The following is a 24905-nucleotide window of genomic DNA, read 5'->3' on the forward strand; positions in this document are numbered from 1 at the left end:
ATCTTTCAGTGTCCTATCTTTTTGCCTTTTCATACTGTTCATGGGGTCCTCAAGGCAAGAATACTGAAGTGGTTTGCCATTCCTTTTTCCAGTGGAACACATTTTGTCAGAACTCTCCACCATGACCTGTCCGTTTTGGGTGGCCCTACATAGCATGGCTCATAGTTTCATTGAGTTAGACAGGACTACAGTCTATAGGTTTGCAAAGCATCCAACACAACTGAAGTGACTTAGCACACAATGCATGCATGTGTGTGTATAACTGACACACTTTGCTGTACAGCAGAAACTAACACAATACTTTAAATCAACTATTTGTATTGATACTACAACTATTTATATTGGAATATATTTTACTCCAATATAATAAAATAAAAAGGAACTTGGGGAAAGAATATTGAGACAATTAAGGAGAATGGATGCATCTTCAGGTCCCCAAGGTAGGAATGGGAGATATCTGGTTGCTCTGGGAGGGATAAGTTCTGAGCAATGAGGCTGGAAAGAGAGTGGAGTACCCAGGCATCCCAGATACATTGTGAGGGCCAACTACGGGCTTGGAGCATCTGTGGATGTAGTGAGGTGCCTACTCCCTGCCCCACCTCCCCTCCCTCTCAAAGGAGCAGGGCCCCAGGGCTGCATCCAAAACAAGAGAGACTGCTCCTGGCCAGACTTCATACTGCCTCTTTCAAGTGTGGTCTCTCCTATGAGTGTACTGACTCAGGGTGGTGGGTGGGACTGGTGGCCTCCAGGGACCAGAGCACAGGCCCAGTGAGCAGAGCAAAGAGACAGAGTTCCTCCTGGGACCCTCACCCCATCTCAGGCCCTCATCTGTTCAGGAGGAGTTCATGGACAGGCACCATACCTGGCTCCAGAACTGAGTGACCAGGAACTGCAGCACTGCCCCTCTATTGCAGCTAGAGTCACCCTCCAGTGGAAACTTGGAGCCACTCCTCACAGCTGTGGACTCCTTCCTGGCAGGCAGGCAGGATGCTGGTGGGTGGCCTGGGGAGAGTTGGTATGGAAGGAAGGAACCCGAGAGTGCTGAGCTGGAGGCTGAGTTGGGTTTCCAGGTGGAAGAAGCACAGTCTGGGCAAGGGACCACTGTCCAAAGGCCCAAAGGTCGCAGGGGCTCTGGAGCCTGTAGACACTGCTGGGTGGTGTGGGACAGAGGTTTCTGGGTCCCAGGAGGGCAGGAGGGGAGCAGGAGAGAGGAGGCTGGCACCAGGTGAGCGAGCTCACCAGTCCCTGGTTGCTAAAGGCAGGGGAGGGCATGGTTCAGTCCCAGAGGGGTGGACAAATGAGCTGACTAAATTGACTGGCCAGTGACAGTGGCCAGGGGCTTGGCAGACACCATCTCTGGAAGGGTGATCCTGGGTGCCTAAGGAGCCTGCCCTTCCAGTTTCGACTGCCGGTGGGGAGCGATGTTCTCTGTCCTCTGACTGCGGGTGGTGCTAACCTTCCTTGTGCATCCCTCCCAGATCCGGACAAAGGACAGGATCTTTGACAGTATCAGCCACCTCATCAACCACCACCTGGAAAACAGCCTGCCCATCGTCTCCGCCGGGAGCGAGCTCTGCCTGCAGCAGCCGGTGGAGAGGAACCCGTGACCCGTCAGCTGCCCTGTCCGACACTGCACCTGTGGTCAGGAGGGCTTGGTTCTTCCCAGTAGATGGGTATCGGGGCCCGGGAACGTGAGCCGCTGTCCATTGGCTCAGAGCTTTGTTCAGAAGCCCCAGGAGGAAGGCTTCCCTAAGATGCAAGTTTCATAAACTTGTTCAGAATTCTCATTAGCATATTAAAGGTGTACATACCTATACATCCTGTACAAATTATCCCTCTATATTTATATTTTTTAAGACTAAGAAAGATGTAAGACTAATGTTCTGTGCTGTATGTTTTTAATGAAAACTAAGTTTGACTGTAGTTGTCCAGGCAAAATGTTAATTCAGCTGACCCATTCCACTGGGAAATTCCACTGGGAAAGTGTTACCTATTAAGCACAATACAGGGAATAGAAGCAGCAGGAGGGTCAGTACTAAATACTTGGGATGTAACAGAGTAAGACAAGATGCAGCCCGTGCTCTGCATGCAAAGCACCATGAAGTGCTGGTCCTTAGGGCCGTCCCTTCTCATTGGTGACGCCTCCCGGGCTGCCTGCACCACACCCATGGGGTTTCCAGCACCAGAGTTTGGGGTGCTGTGCTAAAAGCAGACGTCACTCCAGCTGTTTCAGGTAGTACTGAGCACAGGCATGCTTCTCCCATGACCCTGGTTGTCCAGGGGTTCTTGGGGTTTCACTTCACTGCCAAACAGGGCACAAAATAAGCCTCATGGATCAAGATCTTCACAGGTAAATGCTTCCTTTGTTTTTATCAGTATAATGGCAAAACGAGGGTGTGTGCAGGGATATTGGGTAGCTGGGGATGTGTACATCCCCTCAGCCAATGGGCTGCGGCCATACCTGCTAGTGAAATCCTGTCCCCTTTATATTCAGTAGAGGAGGAAGCATGCGTTCAACCTGTGCAGAATTTGGGTGAAAACACGTGTGCTCAGAGACGTTCCTTCGGTCATGGATGATTAAGGTTTGCCTAAACCTAGGGACCAACCCACTCCAGTGTTCTTGCCTGGAGAATCCCAGGGACGGGGGAGCCTGGTTGGCTGCCGTCTATGGGGTCGCACAGAGTCGGACACGACTGAAGCGACTTAGCAGCAGCAGCAGCAGCAAACCTAGGGACCAGGCTCAGGAGCTTTGGGAATCAGTTTGAAGTCCTGCTTCTGGAGAGATGGGTGGATCTAGTGTCTGGTTTGTTTCCACAATAGGTTTCCCAACTGCTCCATGAAGAGGGTACCTGCCCCAGGCAGCACTTTGTCCCAGCTCCTTCCTTCAGGATCAAACGCTCTGATCTCCTACTGGGTCTTCTGGTTTTAGGAAATTGACAATGTTTTTAAATGTCTGGCTTGAGATTTCCATGGGATTTAACAGGTGTTGACTTTTGAAAGGTAGAAAGATTCATTCATTCACCGGCACCTTCCCACTAGTGCCACAACATTGGCTCTTGCCCAGTTGAAATCCCCTCTTGGGCAGCCCCCCTTCATCAGTGCAACAGAAAGACCCTCCACACACACTTAGCCTTTAATAGTAATAAATTTGATGCTTCCAGAATGAGGAGCAAAAAGTAGATTTTTGAAAACACTGACGAGCACTAATTCCACAAAGTTCTAATGCTCAGTGTGTGAACCCTATTTCTACTTTGAGGGGGTGTGCTTGGCCAGGATGGGAGAAGGGGGTAGAGCTGACAGTTGAGGATGGGTTGGGGAAGGTCCAAAGCTTCATATTAGCATTCTGTGGAATTTTACCCCGTGAATCCAAGCTGACAGTTGTTTTAATCTTCTAGAATGTTCTGCCGTGAATGGGAACTCTGTGGGGAGTCTGACACTAATCTAGAACCACCCCCCTCCCCACCCCTGCCTCCTCCTGGACTGGTTCTGATTTCAGGTGTACCTGTTCCAGCTCATCCAGAGGCAGTAGGGGCTGAATGGGGATGGGCTGAGTAGCTGGGTTGGGCCTCTCCCCTGTGACAATGTAGATTTGGGGTGGCTGTGAGAATTGCCCTGCATTCTTTATGTATATCTGCATCCTGGAGATGTCCATAAAGGTCTGACCTCTGTGTGGAGGCATGATCCTTCTCTGTATGTGAGTGTACACACATATTCATGGATCAAATGACTTCTTTCAACAGTCTTGCACTCTCTGCTGCATAAGGCCAAAACATTAATGTTTAGGGCAGAATAGAGAAGGAAACAAGAGCGAAGACCTGAGAGCCCCTGAACACTTGATCTGTGTCTTCTTTTCTCTCCGGTGTGCAAGAAATGCTAATCAGTTTTAGTAGCTCTCTGCTCTGAAGTTAGTCTTTATCTCAGTGGTGATAAGCAATATATGGTTTTTTTTTTTTTTTTTTTTTTGCATGAGAATCAATTTAGAAAATTGAAAGTATGGGGGGATCAAATATCATTTCAGTGTTACTTAAAATATGTATTTTTAAGTTCAGATTATACCTTGCCTCCCATGGGGCAGTGGGACAAACCGGCACTCTTGTAGCCACTGGAGAGGATTTGAGACACAGCAAATGGCAGTGATTTTCTAGTCTTTGTTTTCTCCCGTTTGTAAAGCATGTAAGAGCTCACCAGGCCATCTCATCTCTTCCTTCAAGCGCCATGTGCCGGGTATCACGGAGCCTCACACACGGATGGCGAAACTGAGGCTCAGGTGGTGCCCACTTGCTCAAGTCCACGCGGTCGGCGGCAGCGAGCTGTTTCCCGCTCCTCTAGGCGATTCCTGAGCTCCGCTGCGCTGGAAGCTCCGGTTTCCGAAGCAAACTCCCGCCCACGCGACCATGCGCTCCAGGGCCTCCGACTCCCAGGGCGTGGTCCCTACGCACTGTGAGGGCCACCTGGGCCCCCGGAGCGTACTAGGACCTGCTGCCCCTCTCGTGGGACCCCTGCCACTTTACCCAGGCCCTTGTGTCTGCTGGGAGGACCTGGCGAGTCCAAAATGGACCCTTTTGCTAAGTGGCCCTGGAGACGGCTCCTCCGTCCCCCATCATCTTGTGGGAATTAGCTGTGCCTTCTAGCGATTCCCAGCTACTGAGAGTCTGCAGGGCTTCCTGTGGGGCTGCTGGTCACTGGTTTCAGCCAGCTTTGAGGCCTGACTCTTACGGATACTCTGAAAGGCTCACAGTAGAAGCAGGGGGAGAATTCCCTGGGGGGTCCGTGTGTGAAGGGAGAGGCCTAGTTTCAGGCAGGGAGGGTGGATGGAGCAGCACTTGGTGAGGCCCCATTCCCCACAAAGAGCCCTGTGCTCCAGGACAGTGTTGACTCCTGGCTCCATGTCCAGCCCTGTGTCCTCAAGTGCCCCCTTCCTGTAGTGGAGCTCTCCTTTCAGGTAGCACTGAAGCATTATGTAAGTAATGCTTACATAACGGAACGAACGTCCTGGTCCTCAATTCCCTGAAGCGGTCACCCCGTGGAGGCCAGTCACAGGATCCCAGGCTCCCATGGCAACCCACCTCAGCTCCTGCATGCAGAACCACGTGGCCTTGCGCTGGCTGCTGGGTTTCTCTGAGCCCCGCCCCGCCGCCTGCACCACAGGGCAGTACCTGACCTTAAGAGGGTGTGGGGGTTGATGACTGTGTGTGAGCACCAAAGACAGTTGTTTTCTGGGATGTTTCACTCTCAAAGTGTGCATCTGTGCTCTATTGCTGTCCAAGCACATATGGACAGCAGCCATAAATACTTTTCTGTGAATGGTGGTGTGCGTGCGTGCTAAGTCGCTTCAGTCGTGTCTGACTCTGCGGGACCCCATGGACTGTAGCCTGCCACGTTCCTCTGTCCATGGGATCAGATACTGGAATGGGTTGCCATGTCCTCCTTTGGGGGATCTTCCTGACCCAGGGATTGAACCTGCATTTCTTATGTCTTCTGCATTGGCAGGCAGATTCTTTACCACTAAAGAATCTTCCACCACTAGGTGGAAGCCTAGTGGAAAATGGGAAGGAGACTGGAAAGATTACCAATAGATAACTATAGGACACAGACAGTCTTGACCTTGTGTGTGCGCTCAGTCGTGTCCTACTCTTTGTGACCCCAAGGACATAGCCTGCCGGGCTCCTCTGTCTGTGGGATTCTCCAGGCAAGAATACTGGAGTGGGTTGCCATGCCCTCCTCCATGGAATCTTCCCAACTCAGGTGTGGAACCCACGTCTTTTATGTCTCCTGCATTGGCAGGTGGGCGGGTTCTTTACCACTAGTGCCACCTGGGAACTGCAGGACACAGACAAATCTTGACCTTGGGTTTCAGAAAAACACTCTTGGGTTCTGTAGTAAAACTTCAAGTTGGTTTTAATAAAGAGAAGTGGAAAAATGACTTTACTGGCACATGTCATAAACCTGGAACTGTCCCTGCTTCTCAGAGGACAGCAAACGAGGGAGCGTCTTCAGATAGCACAGCTGGAAGGATCCCTTTTTCAGTGGGGATATTAGAGCTGATTGATTTCCTAGAAGGTGGTGACAGTCAGTGGCTGAATCTAGGACAGAATGCAGGACTTATCAGGGTCCTTCAGGGTTTCTACGTAAAGTTCAGCCCCTGGTGGAAAATGGCAAGTAGTACTTCCCTCCTTGACTGTATCTTTATGTTCTTCCCCACCCCCCTCCCCAAATGCATAGAAGCATGAGCCATTTACAGACAAGGAAGTGTTTCTCTTCCTTTGTTTAGTTTGTGTGTCCGACCCTTTGTGATCCTATGTAGCTGGGCCCCTCTGTCCATGGGATTCTCCAGGCAAGAATACTGGAGTGGGTTGCCATTTCTTTCTCCAGGGATCTTCCTGACCCAGGAATTGAACCCATGTCTCCTGCATTGGCAGGCAAGTTCTTTACCACTAGCACCACCTGGGAAGCCCCAAATTTTCATTTTTTATATTGGAGCATAGTTGATTTCCCAATATTTTTGCCTAGGAAATCCCACGGACAGAGGATCCTGGTAGGCTACAGTTCATAGGGTCACACAAAGTCAGACATGACTTAGCGACTAAACAGTAAGGTAGGTGACTAACAGTGATGTGTCCGTGATCGATGTCTGGCAAAGTGATTCAGTTATGCCCATAGCGTGAATATTAGAGTGGGTTTCCGCGCCCCTCTCCAGGGGCTCTTCCTGATCCAGGTGTCAAACCCGCCTCTCTTATACGTCCTTCATTGGCAAGCAGGTTCTTTACCACTAGTGCCACCTGGGAAGCCCCAGTTTAGTTTGGGGTCCCACAGAAGCAGACCCTGAGAAAGGCTCTGAGTATATACAGACTCAGGGTTGGGGAAGGAAGCTGATGAGGAAGGCATGATCAAGCAAATCACCAAGATGTAGATAACTAATTGCACTGGGGACTGAGAGGCAGGGCTGGGCAGACCTAAGAGCTAACCCACCGGGGCAGGGATCGAGCCAGACATTTACCCAGACAGCCCAGAGCTGGTGGAAGGCTGTTTCTGGCCACAGTGTCCTGGCTGGTCCTTCACACACCAAACCGAGGAGTCCTTGGGTGGAGAGACAGCCCTTCATAAGCAGACTTGGGGTGAAAGGCAGGCATCAGAGCCTTCGGGGATCCTCCCCAGAGTTCCTGACTCGGTAGTTCTGGATGGGGCCAGAGAATTTGCATTTTTAGTAAATTGCAGTTGATGCTGGCAGGCGGTCTTGACTTTCAGAACCATCATCAGGTATGAATTGCTAGCCCTTACCTGTCTCAATGACTGTTTTTCCCCTCTAACATATGGTTGTTTTCATGCCACTTCATGTTATAGATCCCAGAGTCCAAGCTGTGAGTTCAAAAGTGGAGGATTAATAAGCATTTATAACTCCATGCAATCACTACTGGCAGATAAAATGCCATCTGCCAGACACAATTTATTTATAATGGGGTTTATACATATTTATAAGTTTGCAAGCAACAAATGCACAGTTTTAAAACTGGCATATTTTATAGCAGCCAGAAAAATTGCAACTTTATACCAGGACTTGTGAATATCAACTGCATATGTGTATATATATATATATAAATACACACACATACGTATACCTACTAATTATGACAGATGTCTGTCTCCGTCTGTCTGTACATACATATATACACATGCATATACCTACATTGATTATGACGGACACACATCTCTGTCTACATGTGTGCACATGCAGGTTGGTACCTTGGGACTCCTCCCTGGATTTTGATATTTTAATTAACATGGACAATTAGAAAATTACACACATGTTGAGAGTTTGGGGACCGATACGTCCTGGCATCTGCACATGGTCCTGGATGCTGGTCTTGGGAGGATGGTCTTGGATGCTGCAGGAACAAGACAAGAGTGCCATGAGGGGGCCACTGTGGGAAGTGACAAAGGGACATCGGGAAGAGAAGCCAGTGGGGGGAGACAGGAAAGGAGAGGCTGGGAGAACAGAGAAGGAAAAAGAAAAAAGGTAGGGGGCAGCAAGTCCAGACCTACATCCTGTGTTCATCCAGCAGTGTGTAAAGATAAGCAGGGGCAGGTGTCGGGGAGGCTGCCCAGGCAGGTGTGCCTAGGGGCTGAGCGTTGTCTTCCGGGTGCGGCTACACTGCTTGTTGCCTCCACTAACCAGCCTCCTCTTGGCCTTGTCTCACGTTCGTTCACGTGAGGCAAGCACTGTGTTGCGCTTCTATGATCATGCAAAGGTTCTGCCTGTCCGCAGTTACAATTCAGTAGAAAATACACACACAGAGGGTATGGGGCCGCGACAAGCCTGATGTGTGTCCCACTTCATAGGACCCTGGAGGGTGGGGCTCCTGGGTGGGTCTGGGGATTCTGGAGGTTGCAGACAGGATGGAGAAGGTTAGAACAGGCAGACACAGTGTGGATGGCCCAGGAGGAGGCAGAGACACCCTCATGCATGAACAGTGGTCAGGGTTGGGAGGGATGTTGGAGGCATCCCTGGGGTGCTCCTGCCTCATTCTTGCCTCCTTCTCACAACCACAGATGACCAGAATAATGACCCCCTTAGGCCCAAACACACGGGGCTCCCTCCTGAGGGCTAAGGTATGGAAGAGGCATTCTCATTGAAGAAAGCATGAGAAATGAAATTCCATCCAATTTCCAGTTTCTATTTTGTTGTTTCACCTTGAAATGCTGTAGGCAGAAACACACACATGTGGGGACACATGCTGTGGCCCTGGGTGACTGAAGTCATGAATTCACACTCATCTGGGACGTTTTTACCACAACCAAAGTTTCTAACCACGGAATCAAGGGATGATTAAAGCAGAAATCAATAGACAAATCCATTTTTGAACACTGAATAAACTTTTTTGTAACAATTATATGTTGGTTGCAAGTGGAATGTTCTCTGTTCCTTTGACTTTTGAATATAACTTGTTCCAGAGTAAATCTTGTAAAATTAAGGACATGAATGTTTCTTTGTATCCAGAACTAAATAAGAATTAAAATTTGATGCTTAAATCCAAGGATTAGGAGAGAACTACGTCCAGTGTACATCTAATGTGTAACAATGAGATATTTATTACTTTTAAAAAAGCATTTGGATGGGAAATTATACCTATTGGTAAATATTAGAAAATTTCATGTTTATTTTCCATTAACTTTTGTGAAACAAAAAAGAATTACTGTGAAGATCTCTGGTTTATTGCCAATTTATCACTTTCTATGTTGCTACTGGATAAGAAGTGGTGTTGGAGATCTCTGAGGAGTGGAAACACAAAACCAACTTCAAGTTTTCTAAATTCTGTTCTTTGAAAGGTAATAAAACTGAAATTATTTGGCCAACATCTGGGAGATTTGACAACACAATGGGTTAAGAGAATTGGCTTAAATTCCCTCCTCATGCTCAGTGATTCCACTTTACTCCTTCAGTAAATGATGTGGTTTCCTGTTGTGAGCTCTGCTGCCATGCCAGGCACGTCCCTGAGCTTCTAGGGCAGCCAGTTGGAGGTGCCACGTGGCATTTCTGTGTGTCACCACCATGGCCCAGGAGCAGAGGTTGTCACTCCCACTTAGGCGCGACTGCACTCCTTGTCACTGGTTATCGGAAAATGTGCCTTCATTTTCAGAATAGTGGTGTGTGCGTTTCTGATTATGTAGCAAACCCTTTGATATTTGACTTAGATACTAAAAACATTTGAGTGTGGAGGTTTTGCACTCGTAGATACATTTAAAAGCATGGAATTGGTAATTTAACTACAAGTTTTCTATAACATACACCTCGTTAATAATGCATTTCTGTGAAAGGCTCTTTTCCAGTGTAGATGAACCATGGGTCAAGGGTGGAGAGAAACAACTGTTCTCTAAATAGTCTGATGTTAACTGACTGTCAATGTGAGTCTGTGGGCAATAAAGAATATTGTGAAAAGTCTCTCATTTGGATGGTGGATCTTGTATTGCCTCATGAAGGAGAGGAGGAGAGTTGGAAGCCTTTCCATAGAAAGCAGATATTCTCAATTATTCCCCAAGAGACCTCTTAAAATACAATCACAGCAGAGTCCTGGTGGGGACACCAAAGGTGTGGGATGGAAATGGCAGTTTGACAAAAGCCTTCCTGATGGGATTTAGGTAAACTTCTGCCCACTTGGCCTTGGGCAGTATCAAAGGGGGCAGTTGGTTGTGGTCTTTATTACATAATGGTACCACACTCTGCAGCTTGCGCATGTATCAGTGGCAGACATTTGAAATCCAAGTGCTCTGTAACACAGAAATGATGAATTTCTGTGTACACCCACAGTTCCTTTTGGGGGCAGATTGCTTCAGGAATGTCACTACCAACTGGTGATGCCAAACACTGGCTCCTTTCTGTGTAAAAATGCAGGGTGGAGAGGTAAAAACTTACCATCTGTGATGGAGAAAGCTAGAGAAAGGGCTGGTTTATCAAGTCTCTCCTGTTGCCTCCATTGCACCAAATGGAGCAGAACCCATAGTCCCATCTCTTTTGGCTGCACTTTGGCTGCCGTGACTCTTAAAATTTCTCCCCATTGAAAGCTTAGTCTATTAACCTCCTTCCCTATTGACCTACCAAAATTGGTGGAAAGTAAAAGTGTTAGTTGCTCAGTCATATCTGACTCTTTGCAACCCCATGGACTATAACCCACCAGGCTCCCCTGTCCATGGAATTCTCCAGCAAGAATACTGGAGTGGGTTGCCATTCTCTTCTCCAGGGAATCTTCCTGACCCAGGGATTGAACCTGGGTCTCCTGCATTGCAGGTGGATTCTTTACCATCTGAGCCACTTCCCACAAGCAGAGCTGGTATTTTCGGAACCTTTGGTGTATTGGGTGCTATTCCACCAATTTTAGCACCCAATACACCGAAGTTTCCTAAAATACCAGTTCTTCTATTGGGAAGTATAGGGGAAATGCAACTAGGGTTCTCAGAGTGGTTTAATTCCTGGAGGAACAGCTAGCAGCAGGAGAGAGTTCATGATGTCACTCTGCATATCATCAGGGGTGGCCTTAGAGTACACAGCTCCCCACATGGACTCCCAACAACCAGTTTATACAAAGGCTTTCAATTTTATTTTATTTTATTTTTAACAAACATACATGGGACTCGATAAAGGCTACTAACTGAATGAGCTCTAACAGACAGGTTCTCTCTGGCTTTGACACACTCAACTTCTAGATGATCAGCTAGCTAGTTAGGATTGTACACTTGATACTTTTTGTTGTTGTTCAGTCACTCAATCGTGTCCAGCTCTTTGCTGCCTCATGGACTGTAGCCCACAAGGCTCCTCTGTCCATGGGATTTCCCAGGCAAGATTATGGGAGTGGGTTGCCATTTCCTTCTCCAACACTTGGTACTAAATTTGATTATTATTACTTTTTGCATATATCAAATAGACACAATGTCTGTTTTGGGGTATTTTTCATTCAAATTGATTGAAAGTGTTGTGCTACCTCAAAAAAAGTTGAGGTTATGGTGCAGTGTTATATTTTTAGTGCCAGAGAGCTGGAGCCCCCAAGCAACTCAGAACTAATATGTAAAGTTCTTAAGTCATTTCTCCACTGAAGACAAAATGCAATACTCAATATTCTGGCTCTTGGAGGCAATTTTGTTGTTATTTTCTTAACTCAGTATCTTAATGCTTAACTTTTCTATAAATGTTCTTGGTTTTCTCAGGCTGTTTGACAAGAGAATAAGCTCCTTTTCAGTGATGTAATGAAAACAACTAAAATGCCACTGATGAGCATGTCCTTGCAAATAGGATTTATCTCCATCAGCAACAAAAATTAAGAAAGATGTTGGGTGGTATATGGTCACCCAGTACCCATGAAAATGTTCCTTTATAAAGAGGAGCTGGCACGAGATAACAAAGAGGAATCACTTTTTCTCTGAAAAGTTACTCATGTATTAAGACTACTCTTTTAGTCTTTACTCAGGCAAAATTCCCACTGAACCTAAAAACTTCAGGGGTTCTGAAGTGAGGCTTACGCAGATAAGAATCCTTTTGAAGGTTCCTTTTTATCTTTTTAAAAAACGAAGGACTCAGTACATCAACTATATACTTATGATAACTCTGCAAATTTGTATATTTTTCATCCATTTGTACTTCATGAAGAATCCTTGGGGATGACTGTGTACAAAAATGCCTTCTACATAATTCCTTCTAAAGGTAAAGAGTGGTACAGGGTCAACCTGTGTTAAAATGAAAGATTACAGTATTACTACATCTTTTTGAAGAAAGCACAAACTGCCAGATCACAATTAAACTGCTCTAATGGTCGCGGTCAGGGTCAGCTTTCAGGAATCCACAAGGCTGTTGACGGCCCCAGCTGCTCAGCCGTAACAGCACAGTGGGGTTACTAACTTGGTGCTTTTCTGATCCGGATTCTAACTCAACACAGGATCACAGTGCTGTCCTGTAAGCATCTTCGAATTCAACGGAAACTCCCCATTACGTTGGAAAGGTGAAATGGGCCAGGGGTCTGTCCTCTGCTTCTCCCTCTTGGATTCTTTTCTTGATTGGTGTGGGGCACAGGCTCCTGGAATACCTTGGCTGGCTTTTCTAGGATTTGGAGAAACCCCAAACAACCGGGTAATTTGGCTAATTTGACTTTTGGATGAGCTTAAGACTCCTCAGGGAGAAATGACGGAAGACAAGCAGGGGTCCCCTTGGGGGACGTACATCCACAGAACTCACTTGTTCTCTCCTGGATCCTCCAGATGCTGTCAAGGGCATCTCAGGACAGTTGGGGGTCAGATGCATACATCTGAGACCAGCCTCGGACAAGCCCTTTTAGAGGGGTTGCGCTTTCAAAATCTGCTTAACATGACACTTTGTGTCAGTCAGAGGAGACTGGGACTGACCTGTTCACCTAGTTCTCAGTCACATCCTCATACTTGGGGGTTCAGCCAGAACTTACTTGTACTCCCTGTTACATAACGACACCATGTACTGCAGCTGACATGTACCAGTGGCAGACATGTGAAACGCAAGTGCTCTGTAACAGAAATGATGACTATAGCATCCTTCTGTGCACAGTCGATGTAGTGTACAGTCACAGAACATCATCCTGGGATGAAGAGGTTCCTGGGAAACACATTGCACAGTGTGTGTGGTCCGACACCTTCCCTCTCCAGACAGAGGCCAGAGGGGAGGGAGGATTCAGGAGAAGTCGGCTGCTGACATCAGCAGCTTGGTACATTTGGAAGACCCTAGAGCCTAAATGGACAAGGCATGGTGTCTGCATTGAAATGCATCAGCAATTCCTTGAGTCCCCTCCTTAAGAGACATCCACACCAGTCCAGGCTGTTGGCAGAACAGCTTTCTCGAGTCCCAGATCTGGAAATACCCCCATGGGTGAGGCATGCAATCCAGAAGAACGTGGCTGCAGGGTTGGCTGCCGCTCTTCCTGTGGCGATGCAAGGACCCCAGGTTCCTTGAGGCCTGCACTCTCACTTGTAGATGACTCCATTCTGCAGGGTTTTGTTTCTGTCGGTGATGCAGGGTGAGGCGGCCGTTTGGGGGAGGTCTTCCTTGCTTTTGGGGGAGGGGCTGCTGTTGTTGCTGCCGCTGGATTTGCTTCTGCTTGGGTCGAGAGCGGGCTGGATGGGTGAAGAGTGGGCTCCCCGGCCCCTGACCAGGCAGGTGCAGACAAGTCGGAAGAAGGCCCGCCGCATCTCCTTGCTGGCCAGCGTGTAGATGATGGGGTTCATGGCGGAGTTGAGCACAGCCAGCACGATGAACCACTGGGCCTTGAACAGGACAGCACACTCCTTGACCTTGCAGGCCACGTCCACAAGGAAAAGGATGAAGAGGGGGGACCAGCAGGCGATGAACACGCTCACCACGATCACCACGGTCCGCAGCAGGGCCATGGACCGCTCTGAGTTGTGCGGGCTGGCCACCCTGCGGCTGCTGGACTTCACCAGGAAGTAGATGCGTGCGTACAGGATCACGATGGTCACCAGGATGGCCATGAAGATGCTGATGCAGAATGCGATGTACTTCTTGGAGTAGAGGGGCAGGATGGTGGAGCAGTCGGGGAGGTTGTGCAGGCAGTTCCAGCCCAGGATGGGTAAGGCGCCCAGTGAGAATGCGATGAGCCAGCACATCCCGATCAGAAGAAACACGCGGTGCTTCTTGTTGGCATCGTACGGCCTCATTTTGATCATGGTCAAGTGTCTCTCGATAGCAATGGCCAGCAGGCTGCAGGTGGACGCCCCAAGGGCCACAAACATGCTGCCTTCCCGTAGGAACCAGACCGTCAGGGAGAGGCTCAGTGTCCTCTTGCCCGACATCAGAATGTTGACCTTGTACGCAATGCCAGCCAGCAGGTCGCAGAGGGCCAGGTTACCAATGAAAAAGTACATGCGGTTGTGGAATTTATTGTTTTTCCAGATGGCAATCAAGACCATCAGGTTCTCCAAAACAATGAAGCTGCAGATGATCAAGAACAGCACGGTGGTGAGTGTGCTGCCCTCGGGGGCGTCCTTCAGCCTGCCTTCCAGCTTGCCCACGTAGCTGTAATGTTCGTGCAGGGTTTCGTTGGAGGTGTAAGGTCTGGGGCGTGGCGTGAGAATCATCGCCATCGCTTGGAACTCACAATCAGTTAGCTCCTGAATCCACCAGAGGGCGCCCTGAGAACGTCCATTTCCAGGGAAAACACTGCTTTCTGCTTAGGCTGCAACAGGGATCCAGGCGAAACACCGGCTAGGGTGTTGAGGATAGGCTCCTATGAAAAGACAAAAGGAGAGAGAGCCCAGTGATAAAGTAACAGCACCTAAAAACAACAGCAGCAACAGAGTTGGAGAAAGGCACTAAAAATGCTGAAGCATTTGGGTGGCTGGTCCATAAGGGCCCAAAGAGGGCCTTTAACCCAGGCCAACTTCCTATGTGACTATGGAGCCCAGAAGAAGCAATTCTGTGTCTACAGTTGCCAAGGAGGGAAATTCTGTCATTGGGCACTGCCACCATTCAATCATGTAATCCAAACACACGGATTTAAACCCAAAGAACACTTCCACCTGGAAATCTCAAGGCACTTAAAACGCTAACCAGTTCATACTCATCTACTGTGCATGCGTGCATGCTAAGTCACTTCAATCATGTCCAACTCTGTGTGACCCTATGGACTCTAGCCTGCCAGGCCCCTCTGTCCACGGGATTCTCCAGGCAAGAATACTGGAGTGGGTTGCCATGCCCTCCTCCAGGGAATCTTTCCAATCCAGGAATCGAACCTGCATCTCTGTGTCTCCTGCATGGGCAAGTGGATTCTTTACCACTAGCACCACCTGAGCAGCCCCATCTCCTGCCCAGGAGCTGGTAAACCCTTATTCCCAGTTACTGAGAGAAAAACAGAGATTATGTCAGGCCCAAAAAATAGGATGGAATTCAGAATAAGGCCCACTGATTTCTGAAACCTCCTTGGTGGGCTTTGGAGCAATGTTGTAGGAAGTAGTCACACTTCCCTGGAATCCCTGGGACCAAGGCCAAGACCAGAAATCAAATCTAGATGGCCCCCAGGTCTGCCCCACAGAGAGCTCAGAGACAAACCATCTGGTCACCAAAGGAAGAACAGCACAGCCCACACATGGCCCACAGGGCCACTCCCTGAGCGAGCAGCTAATCGTGGAGCCAGGGGAAGAAAGAATATAAACCTGTAAAAGTGGAATCAACTGCTACTGAGACTAAAGGAAGAAGAGCAAGGACAAACAAGTGGATTTTTGAGTTTGGCTTAAAATTCAGAGTTTAGATACAACTGTCGAAACCGCCAAAACTCAACCGGTGTGTGTGATGGAAAGAAACAACCAACCTGGGAGCACTGGTGACGGTGGGGCAGAGAGCCCAAGAGCCAGGCTTCCAACGGCCCTCCGCCCTCCAGACCTCTATGCACCCCCCAGCCCTACGTGGCTTTATCCAAAGGCTTCTTGTGATGTCCAAGGCAGAGCAGACCCAAGTACCAAGGTAGAAATGGTTTTTGCTAAATGCACTGATTCTAAATCAAAATTATTTGAATATTTAAATACATAATTAAACTCAAACAAGGTCAATTTACATCAGCCTACTGTGTGGATCCGCTGAAGTTTTTCAACTTTTATAAGTCGCAGCCCTCAGTTTGGCTTGGTGGCACATGGACCACTCTCCAGAGAAATGGGGCTCTGCATTTTGGGGTGCAGTGGAATCTGAAGGCCTGGTACAACTGCTGAGCTCATTCCAGAGAAGGCCTCAGTGGCAGGGGGACCCTGGGGCTCAGCCTGGGTAGCTGCTCTGTGAGTGGGAAGCAGAGGAGGCTCCAGACAGAGCTTCCTGACCAAGGGCCCTCCAGGTGGATGCTCTCCTGCCACTTGGGTGCTGGTTCCAGGGCCCTGAGGATGTTGTCAAGCCTCCACTCCCTTAATCTGGGTGAGACTGGTTTTCTGACATGGGGCAACAATGATCCCACTGCTTCTTTGCAGAGATTTCTTCTGTGTCCTGGAGGTTTGTTTGTGGCTTATTGTGGAAACCACATGAGCCCCTGGTGTCTCAGTGCAGTTTGAGGTCACGGAGGGCTGGGAGTCAGCTTTACCACCAAATGTTGGGGCCTGCCAAGGTCTCCACATCGCTGATGAGCCTCGGAGGCAGCATCCAACCCTGGGGCTGTCTCCCCTCACCCAGGGGCACTGTGAGGCCTCATGCAGGAGGCAGACTCCCCAGCCAGCTCTGGTCCCCCCTGCTTGGTCTGTGATAAGGGGCCTGGTCTCCCAGAGACAGAAGCAGGGATGGTGGGAGTCAGCTCGTGGGCCACTCCCCCCCACCAGCTTACCTCTTTTCCATTTTTATTTAAATCATGCCCATCCTTAAGGCTCCAGGTCAACTTCTACCAGCTCTATAGCGTTTTCTGGAATCATCCTGCCCCAGCACACCACTTTTTAAAACAAACTGCAAAGTGTTTTTTAAGGATAGAGACAGGAGCAGCAGCTGACACTCTCGGAGCACTTTCCTGGAGCCCCTTATTTCATCCTCTCCATCTCCTCTCACACCACCACGTACATTAACGGTGCCCAGTAAATGCATGTGCCCCTCGTTGCTGTTCATCTAAGTGCTCTCGTCTGTGGGCGCTGAATGGAGTCTCTGTGCTCCCACTTTGCTGACCCTTCCTGGCTGTTGTAGGAAACCAGGCACAGGAGAACCTAGTCGCCTGGTTATCTTTCCAACACCTCCCACCCCAGAGCACAACCCTGAGAGAGTGCTTGGCATTCCCGCATGGATACCCTGTCACGGCACCACGTGTGTCCTTGTTCACAGAAAAGGCATGACCCAAAGGTAGGGCAGAGGAACACACGGGCTGCTCCAGTGAGAGTCACAAAGCGGCAGCATCCTGAGAGGGGCTGTTTTTCCTTTGGTGGCAGTGGGGTCATATAGCTGGCCGGAGGGCCCTCCAACACTCCCTGTCCCCACGCTCGCCCTTGCCCCCACCACTCCAGGCCACCGGCTGCCATGTCCAGGTGGCCGCCCCTCCATCCCAGGACCTGATACTGGTGAGCATAACGTGAGGAGTTATGATGGTGACTTAGCACCAGAAGACCCTGAATGATAAAAATATACAAACATTACAGAAAAGGAGAACAATGGGAATTGTATCGTAATTCCCCCTCACACTGGGGCGAAACAGCTCCAGGAAACTGCATCTGAAAGCCTTTTGAAAACAGGTATGTCCAAAGTTTCTCTCCTGTGCCCTAGTTTGCCTGAGATAACTCCATGGCCTTGAATACCTCATGGCCTCCTCGAGACAGTCTCTGCCCCTCTGACTGTGCTCTACAGTACAGACAGCAGGGCTGCGAGTCCCTTTAAAATTGCTGGATGTGGACTTCTCTTGGGAATAAAGGGCGGAGGAAGTACACGGCAGGCTCCACAGACTCACATTCATTTTTTTCCCCTTCAATATGTAGAGTTTTGATAAACTTGAGTAGAAGGTATGAAAGGAAACAACAAAAACGAATACCCAGCAAGAAAATAACCAAAATAACAATACTTTAAGATGTGCCAGAAACCCATCAAAACCATGAATCCTGAGGGTGAACACATCTTCCCATTAATGCTCGATTAATGATTTCCCTTAATTAAATATGTATCACTCAAGGAGCATATTTTCTCAGAACATTTTTTGTTATAAAATACCAATCTCCACACTTTGCGTAACTGGAAGATACCCATCTCTCTTTGGAACCCAAAAGCTTATTTTCTTTAGATTAACAATATTAAAAAGCTGATCCCATCTGAGAGTTTTGTGCCAGGCCAAAGATAAGATTGATTTTGGATAGATCTGAATGCCACTACGCATGGCCAAAACCGTCTCATGGGCGAATTCCTGCCTCCATCCGGAGGGACGCAACACAGACTCCAAGTCTGCGGGGAGAACGCTCTGTCCCCTCCCTGGTCCCCGAATCTTTGAGAGTCAGCTGGCTCTGCTCATGGAGAGGTGGGCATCGGCCCTCTGTGGCTCACCCACCCTGCTGCTGCCAGTCACTGCAGGAGTGCTGGGCACTGCGGGCACCAGGGCCCCTGGGAGACCCAACCTTTCCTATCCCTCATGGCCTCTTCTAGTCACTAACCACTAGAATGGAGCACTCTCTGGACTTCTTATCCCTTAGAGTAATTTAGCCTGTGTCTGACCCTCACATAAATGGAGTCATGAAGCTGTGCCTGGCATCTTCTTCTCAATGTGGTGTTCCTGTGAGCTTCCTGCTCAAGGTGAGTCATGCAGAGAGATGCGGGTAACTCCTTCCCATTGCTCCCGCTGGGTGGACGGATACATTCTGGGCTGTGGACGTGGAGTGGCTTCCCTGTGCCGTTGTCCTCAGCAGTGCTGTTAGGATGAGTTGAGGATGTCCCCCACGGCCTGTGTCCCAAGGGGTACCGTGGACTTCCTACTGCTGATGCCTAGGCTGGATTTTGATGGAGGGTCCCCACAGAGGCTTACGGGTCTCAGCCAGTGGTCCTGAGAACTGTCTTTGTGGGTAGCTGGAGAAGTCCCCAGCGAGGGTGAGAGTTACACGTTACAAATGCTCACACTTTATTTTAAAAGATAAGTGTCCGGGGCTGGTAGTGACCTGACCAGTATCTGCCTTTCCATTGTAAAAACTGGATCACTGCTTAATTTCCACCTGAATACTGAAAAATACAGCCTAATGCTGAAAATGTCGCTGGGTGCCAGCTAGTCATGTACATATTCAGAAAACCTGGCCAGTTATAGAAGACATGTGGGTGCTCCTGCTCATGCGCAGTGGCCTTCCAACAAACCCAGATTCCGACAGAGCTGTGCCTGAGAGCTGGCCTTACTTATATCCGTAAGCAGAGCTCTCCTCCCAAACTGTGCTCAGGTCATCCAGACCCCCGCAGACTTCTCCCCTCACCCACTCTGAGTGAGGATTTGACTGCCTGCATCTCACTGTGAAGGTAAAGATAGTACACTGCCCACTCCTGGGCTTGCCTTCCATCTATTCAACAAAGATCTGCTACCTGAGTTTTCACTCCATCCTCATTCAGGTGGGGTCTTCGAGTCTACCTCAAGGCATTCCAACACCAAGGCTTTTCTTTCTGCAGAGAAGGAATATGACACCTTCTAGAAGGTGGTTCATAGGGGTGTCACCCCATCCCCCTCCCTCCATTCCAAGGAAGAGCATCTGTTGGGGGAGGGGGAGGGAGCCAGGCAGGGCCCAATGGATTCCAGATGTGTTTTCCATGCTGGAGAGTCACTTTCTCTACTCACATCACTTTGAAAAATAAACAAACTATAAAAAGAAGGAAAAGGGAAAAAAAAACAGAGGAAAATATTTCACCAGTCTGGGGTCTGTCTCTTTCTCTTTGTAATGGCCAAAAAAAAAAAAAAGGCACAATAAGATTGTGAGACATTGATTTCTCCTGGTAAGATGCAAGGCATTATATTTTTAAAATGCTATATTCTCCCATTTCATCCCATAAACTGAATTAAAACACAAAGCATTTGTCCACAAGTAAAATTTCTTGGAAAGCAAGATATTTTTCCCCCCACTTAGAAGAATTTAGAAAGGAAATAATGAGTTGGCCGTTTCATGGCCCCAACAAAATTCCTTTGCTAATGAGTATTTCCCGTCACTCAGGGGTTTCTTAGGTGACCTCACTCTGCTCTCAGAGATGGTTCATGACAAGAGGTGTTACATACTCAGCCTTGCATGCCTGCATGTTGCTCTGGACCTATTAGTGGAGCGCCTGGTGAGAAAGGCTGTTACAGATGAACCACATCAGGATTCTACATCTTCCCCTTTCTTCTCCAGATTGCGGAAGCAAGTTTGTCCCTGGTCGGATTTCCTACTTTTATGCAGCTTCTCCAAAGGTTATTCTCTCAGCAAACAAGGCTCAGATGCTAACAGAGATCTGACAGCAGTCCAAGGAGTCCCATGTATGCAGGTTGTGCCCACAATCAAGTCCAGCTTGAACATCTGCCTCTCTGCATATTCTCCTGGGCATCCAGGCTCATCAGTCTGAGGGCAAATGCTTTTGATGCAAGAGGTCTTTATCTTCATTGCTTTTCTGCCAGGTTTCTCAAACTTTCTCTTCTCTGTTTTTTCTAAGGAAGGGTACAGGACTGAATTTCTACCAAGGCTGTCACAGCACGAATCAAAGTGTGTGGAAATGAGTTCCTCTAGGCATACGAAAATGAGAGGTGTTCTGGGCAGGAAGTGGTAACCGCGGGGCTCCCTTCATCTGTTCCCACAACAGCACTCTTGCTCGGTGGCCTGGCATGCGCACTGCGCACTGTGCCTTGCAGGCGCCATGTCTGAGCCCACCACAGCATCTGCTTCCAAATGGACACAGCGGGAAACTGAACCTGTGGCACAGTTTGGAAGAGGCTGCGCTGGGCTGGATGCCCATGTCATAGGATTCTAGTGCACCACATTAGGGATAAGCTCTTCCAGAAGCTGTTGCACTTCCATGTGTTCCTTACCTATCTAGAGACACGGGTGTCACCAGCATACTTGGGACCGAACTACTTTTAGCTACTATGCTAGCAAAATGCTGGAATGCTGAATCTGGGGGCTTGACTGAAACATATGGAAAACTTTGACCCCAAGGAAATGGAGCAGCATCTTCAAGGCCAAAGAGCCTAAAAATGACTCAGGATTCCCACTCCAGCTTATGGTTCCAACCAGATGTTAGAACCACCTGATCAGTTCCACACTGTCCTCTGAACAACCTTGTCACTGATTTACCTGACTGGCTATCCCCTGCCCTCTCACAGATGCCACTGTGATTCCTCAAAAACAGAATAAAAATGAAACAAAAGGTAACTTTATGCCTGGTAACTATAACAACAAGTTAAAAAGTATTATTAACTAAAGCTAGACAGGATTCCACTAAGTCTAGCATATCGTCTCCAAAAGCTCATGGAATATCTCTTTTTCATTTATTTATTTTTTAACTGGAGGATAATTGCTTTACAATATTGTGCTGGTTTCTGCCATACATCAACAAGAATCAGCCATAGGTGAACATATGTGCCCTCCCTCTTGAAGCTCCCTCCCACCTCCCACCCCATTCCACCCCTCTAGGTTGTCACAGAACACCTGATTTGAGTTCCCTGCTTCAAACAGCAAATCTTCACTGGTTATTTAATTTTACATATGGTAATGTGTATATTTCAATGCGCTTAAGGTAATTAACCAATTTTACAGAAAACATATGGCAAGGGAATAATACAAAATGGCTCGAAAACTGATAAGAAAGGAATCACGAAACCAAATGTGAGGAAACAGAAAGCCTTGTATAGCCCGGGGGCAGCTCAGTCTCGGCTAACTGGCCAACACAGTAGATTGCCCAAGGCTGCCATGCCAGCTGTATCAGCCCCAGAGTCATAGTCCCAAGTCCTGGCAGAGAAAAAGGGTTTTTCCAGTTGGGCAACAACAAATGTTTCAAGATTATTTTATGCTCAAATTCCCATGTCTTTGTAACAAAAATATATGCATAGACAGTAGGTCTTGAAACATTTTTAGGGAGTCGAAGAGATACCATGGAATCAAATTAGTGTCATCATTTCCTGGTAAAGGAAAATCAGTCCCTAAATTTTGAGACATAAAGTCATTAGGCCAAATCATAAGGTAGGCCTTGTACAGGAAATGGTAGCTTCAGTATCCACATATGGTAGAAAATTAGGAGAGTCATGCATTTTAATGGAATTCACAAATATAAAGAGGAAAGCAGCATTTTCAGAGATGAATATTGGTCGAGGAATCATTGCATCTGTATCTTAAGGGCTGATTTTGCGTTTTGGATCCTTGGTGTCAGGAGACTAGAGCGCCTAGACTAGCAGGCCCAAAGTGAAAGTTTTCTGACTGAGAAAACCCAATGTGTGGTTCACCTATGGTAATAACAGTATTCAAACTGGCACTGAGCTCTGCATCAGTGAGTCCACAACTCTTTGAGCACCACATACACACACCCCCCCCGCCCCAGAACCACCACCATCCTCATTAGTCATATACCCACAGATCATAATCCTGCCCTTGTACTTTCTAGGAATTAAGTTTTTCTTAACCATGCTTGTACGATTTTCATCAATGAAGAAAGGAATGTTGTAAAGATAAATCATGAAGACATAATTCTTTGGGGCTTCCCTGATGGCTCAGATGGAAAAGAATCCGCCTGCAATGGGGGTTTGGATCCCGGAGAAGGGGATGGCTATCCACTCCAGTATTTTTACCTGGAGGATTCTATGGACAGAGGAGCCTGGTGGGCTACAGCCCACGGGGTTATGAAGAAGCAGACAGGACTGAGTGACTAACACTTTACTTTCAAGATTCTGTACAATGTCTGCAACTTCTAACTCCAGACTTTAAAAAGATGCCTAATTCTGGAAGTACCCAGAGCTCCAGAAGAGCCAGACTCATTCATGCTCTTCATCTTCAAAGTAAAGCATGTTTCCTTTAAAAATCCAACAAGAAGTCCCTCTCTTACATCTAAATATAAATACACCACAAAGAAATATGTCCTTGGCAGTGTCCAACGTCAGGAAGAGAGAAAGTAAGGAGAAGGAGGAGAGAACAATTTGGAGACTATGGTGGGGGCAGGGGGTTAAAAGTGGCAAAGTTAGCACTTTCCTGCAATCGGCTCGAAGAAGGACCAGTCCTGTCGCTTCCCCGGATTTATCCCAGATATGAGTATAACTTACTGATCTTCCCTGGGAACCTCATTACTTCATCATAGAACTTTTGTCTTCCAGACTCCTCTTCCCGCCCCCCCAACCCCGCCCCCCGCCCGGTTCCCACAGCACTGACTGCCTTGTTTGAGAAATAGAAGGAAAACTGGAACTTTGTGGCCAAGAAAATAAAATAGAACGATTTCCCCAAGGGAACAAGAACACACACTTCCAGAGCCCCCAGGTCCGCATTCCAGGCCGTATAAACTTAATTATCCCAGGAAAAGGACCCATGGCGTGTCTCTGTGAAGAGTCACTTCTCTTTCATTCGGCGTTTAAATGCTCTAACTGTAGTTTAAAAAGGAACCATCCCCACTTCCCCTGCCCGGGTTCAGTCACCAGAATGGACGACCTGGTGGGAATGGGCGATGCTGATGTGGTGTGCTCGCCCGCCCAGGTCCACGTCGCGATGGGCTGGATGGCCTGGAAGACGGGCTGGAAATCCGTAAGAAAAGCGGACCCGGCTGCTCCCACCCAGCCCGGGGGCCCGCCGGCTCACCTCCATCCGAGAAGGGCGCTCGGACCCTCGGCATCTTGGCACCCCTTCCTCCCCTCCCAGTGCCGGGGCGCCGGGATAGACTTGGCGCTCGGGGCTGGGGACACTGCCCGGGCCGCAGAGTCTCGCTCGGGTTCCTGCGGCCACCGCGCTGAGCGTCGGGTTCCTGTCGCGTGTCTCCCAGACCGGCTTCCTCAGCCTCTGCCCCCGCCGGCCCCGGCGCCAACTTTTCCAGCTAACCTCGGGGGCTGGGCCCGCGCCCCGCCTCCCTGCCCTGCCGTCCAGCCCTCATCTGCCCGCGTCCTTACTCCCGCCCCCGCAATACCCCTCCTACCCCGACCTCCTTCCGCACCTCCCGGCTCCCCGCCCCATCTCCCGGCCCCGCTGCATCTCCCCCGCTCCCTGCGGCTCTCCCACAGCATCTTTTCCCCCCGGCACCTTGAGTCCCCACCTTCCGGCTTCCCGCGCTCCGCACCGTCCTTGGCTCCTCCCCCGTCTCCCCGCCCTCTGGCCTCACCTCGTCACTTCTCGGTCCCCACCACGTTTGTACTTCTTCCCTCAGCGTTGAGCCCCTATATCCCCATCCCTTCTCCCCTCCCCGCAGCCCCAGCATCCCACTTTCTCGCTCCCGGCTCCCGCTCTCGCTCCTCAACCCCTTTATCCTCCTCCCCGACTGCCACCCCTGGAGTGTCCCCGCCTTTCGTGTCCGCCCCCGCAGTCGAGCCTCTGGCGGGCCCCTGACATTCTCCTGTCGCCCCCGCCTCCCTCGGCAGTCCCCCTGAGCTTGGCTCGCCCCTCCGCCTCTGTCCCAGAACTGCCCTTCAGATCCTCCGCCCCGCCGAGTAGTTCAAGGCTGCTGACCCCTGCCCAGCACCCAGCGGGGAAGGTCCAAACCGGATCGGGACTAGGCGTGGACCGGGTGCATTGAGGGCGAGGGTCTGCCAATTATTGCTGTTAGTTTCATCATCATCATCTTTGTCGCGATCACGATCATTTTTGGTTGGAATTGACTGACCGCCGACTTGAGGGGAGACATCTGGCCGCATTTTGATTTGAACCCTGCGCCTACCACCTCCGTTCTGCTCTGAGCCTCCAGGGCAGAGGCTGTTTCCCGGAGGGCACACAGGCTCTGAATCCCCGGATCTACCCCGGCACAAGAGCTCGTGGGCCTGCAGGGGCAG

General features: G+C 49.1%; 2 protein-coding genes across 8 annotated transcripts in view; one reads left to right on the plus strand and one right to left on the minus strand.

Annotated features, from left to right (window-relative positions):
• SHC3 (SHC adaptor protein 3) overlaps positions 1 to 9937 on the plus strand; it is a 191692-nt gene extending 181755 nt beyond the window's left edge. For all 6 annotated transcript variants that reach the window (XM_059889513.1, XM_059889512.1, XM_059889511.1 and 3 more), the window contains one exon: positions 1479 to 9937. In XM_059889513.1, coding sequence (XP_059745496.1) covers positions 1479 to 1607 — 129 coding nt within the window. In that variant the 3' untranslated portion in view covers positions 1608 to 9937. The remainder of the gene's footprint in view (positions 1 to 1478) is intronic.
• A 1130-nt stretch (positions 9938 to 11067) lies between these two features.
• Positions 11068 to 24298, minus strand: S1PR3 (sphingosine-1-phosphate receptor 3). 2 transcript variants are annotated; one of them, XM_005210473.5, is made up of 2 exons: positions 23728 to 23927; positions 11068 to 14750 (listed from the first exon to the last, which is right to left on the minus strand). In XM_005210473.5, exon 2 carries the CDS (start codon positions 14605 to 14607, stop codon positions 13471 to 13473), a length of 1137 nt encoding a protein of 378 aa, XP_005210530.1. In that variant the 5' UTR covers positions 14608 to 14750; positions 23728 to 23927; the 3' UTR covers positions 11068 to 13470.
• Positions 24299 to 24905: the final 607 nt, after the last annotated feature.

This window comes from Bos taurus, chromosome 8 (genome assembly GCF_002263795.3).
Source record: "Bos taurus isolate L1 Dominette 01449 registration number 42190680 breed Hereford chromosome 8, ARS-UCD2.0, whole genome shotgun sequence".
Taxonomy (NCBI): Eukaryota; Metazoa; Chordata; class Mammalia; order Artiodactyla; family Bovidae; genus Bos; species Bos taurus.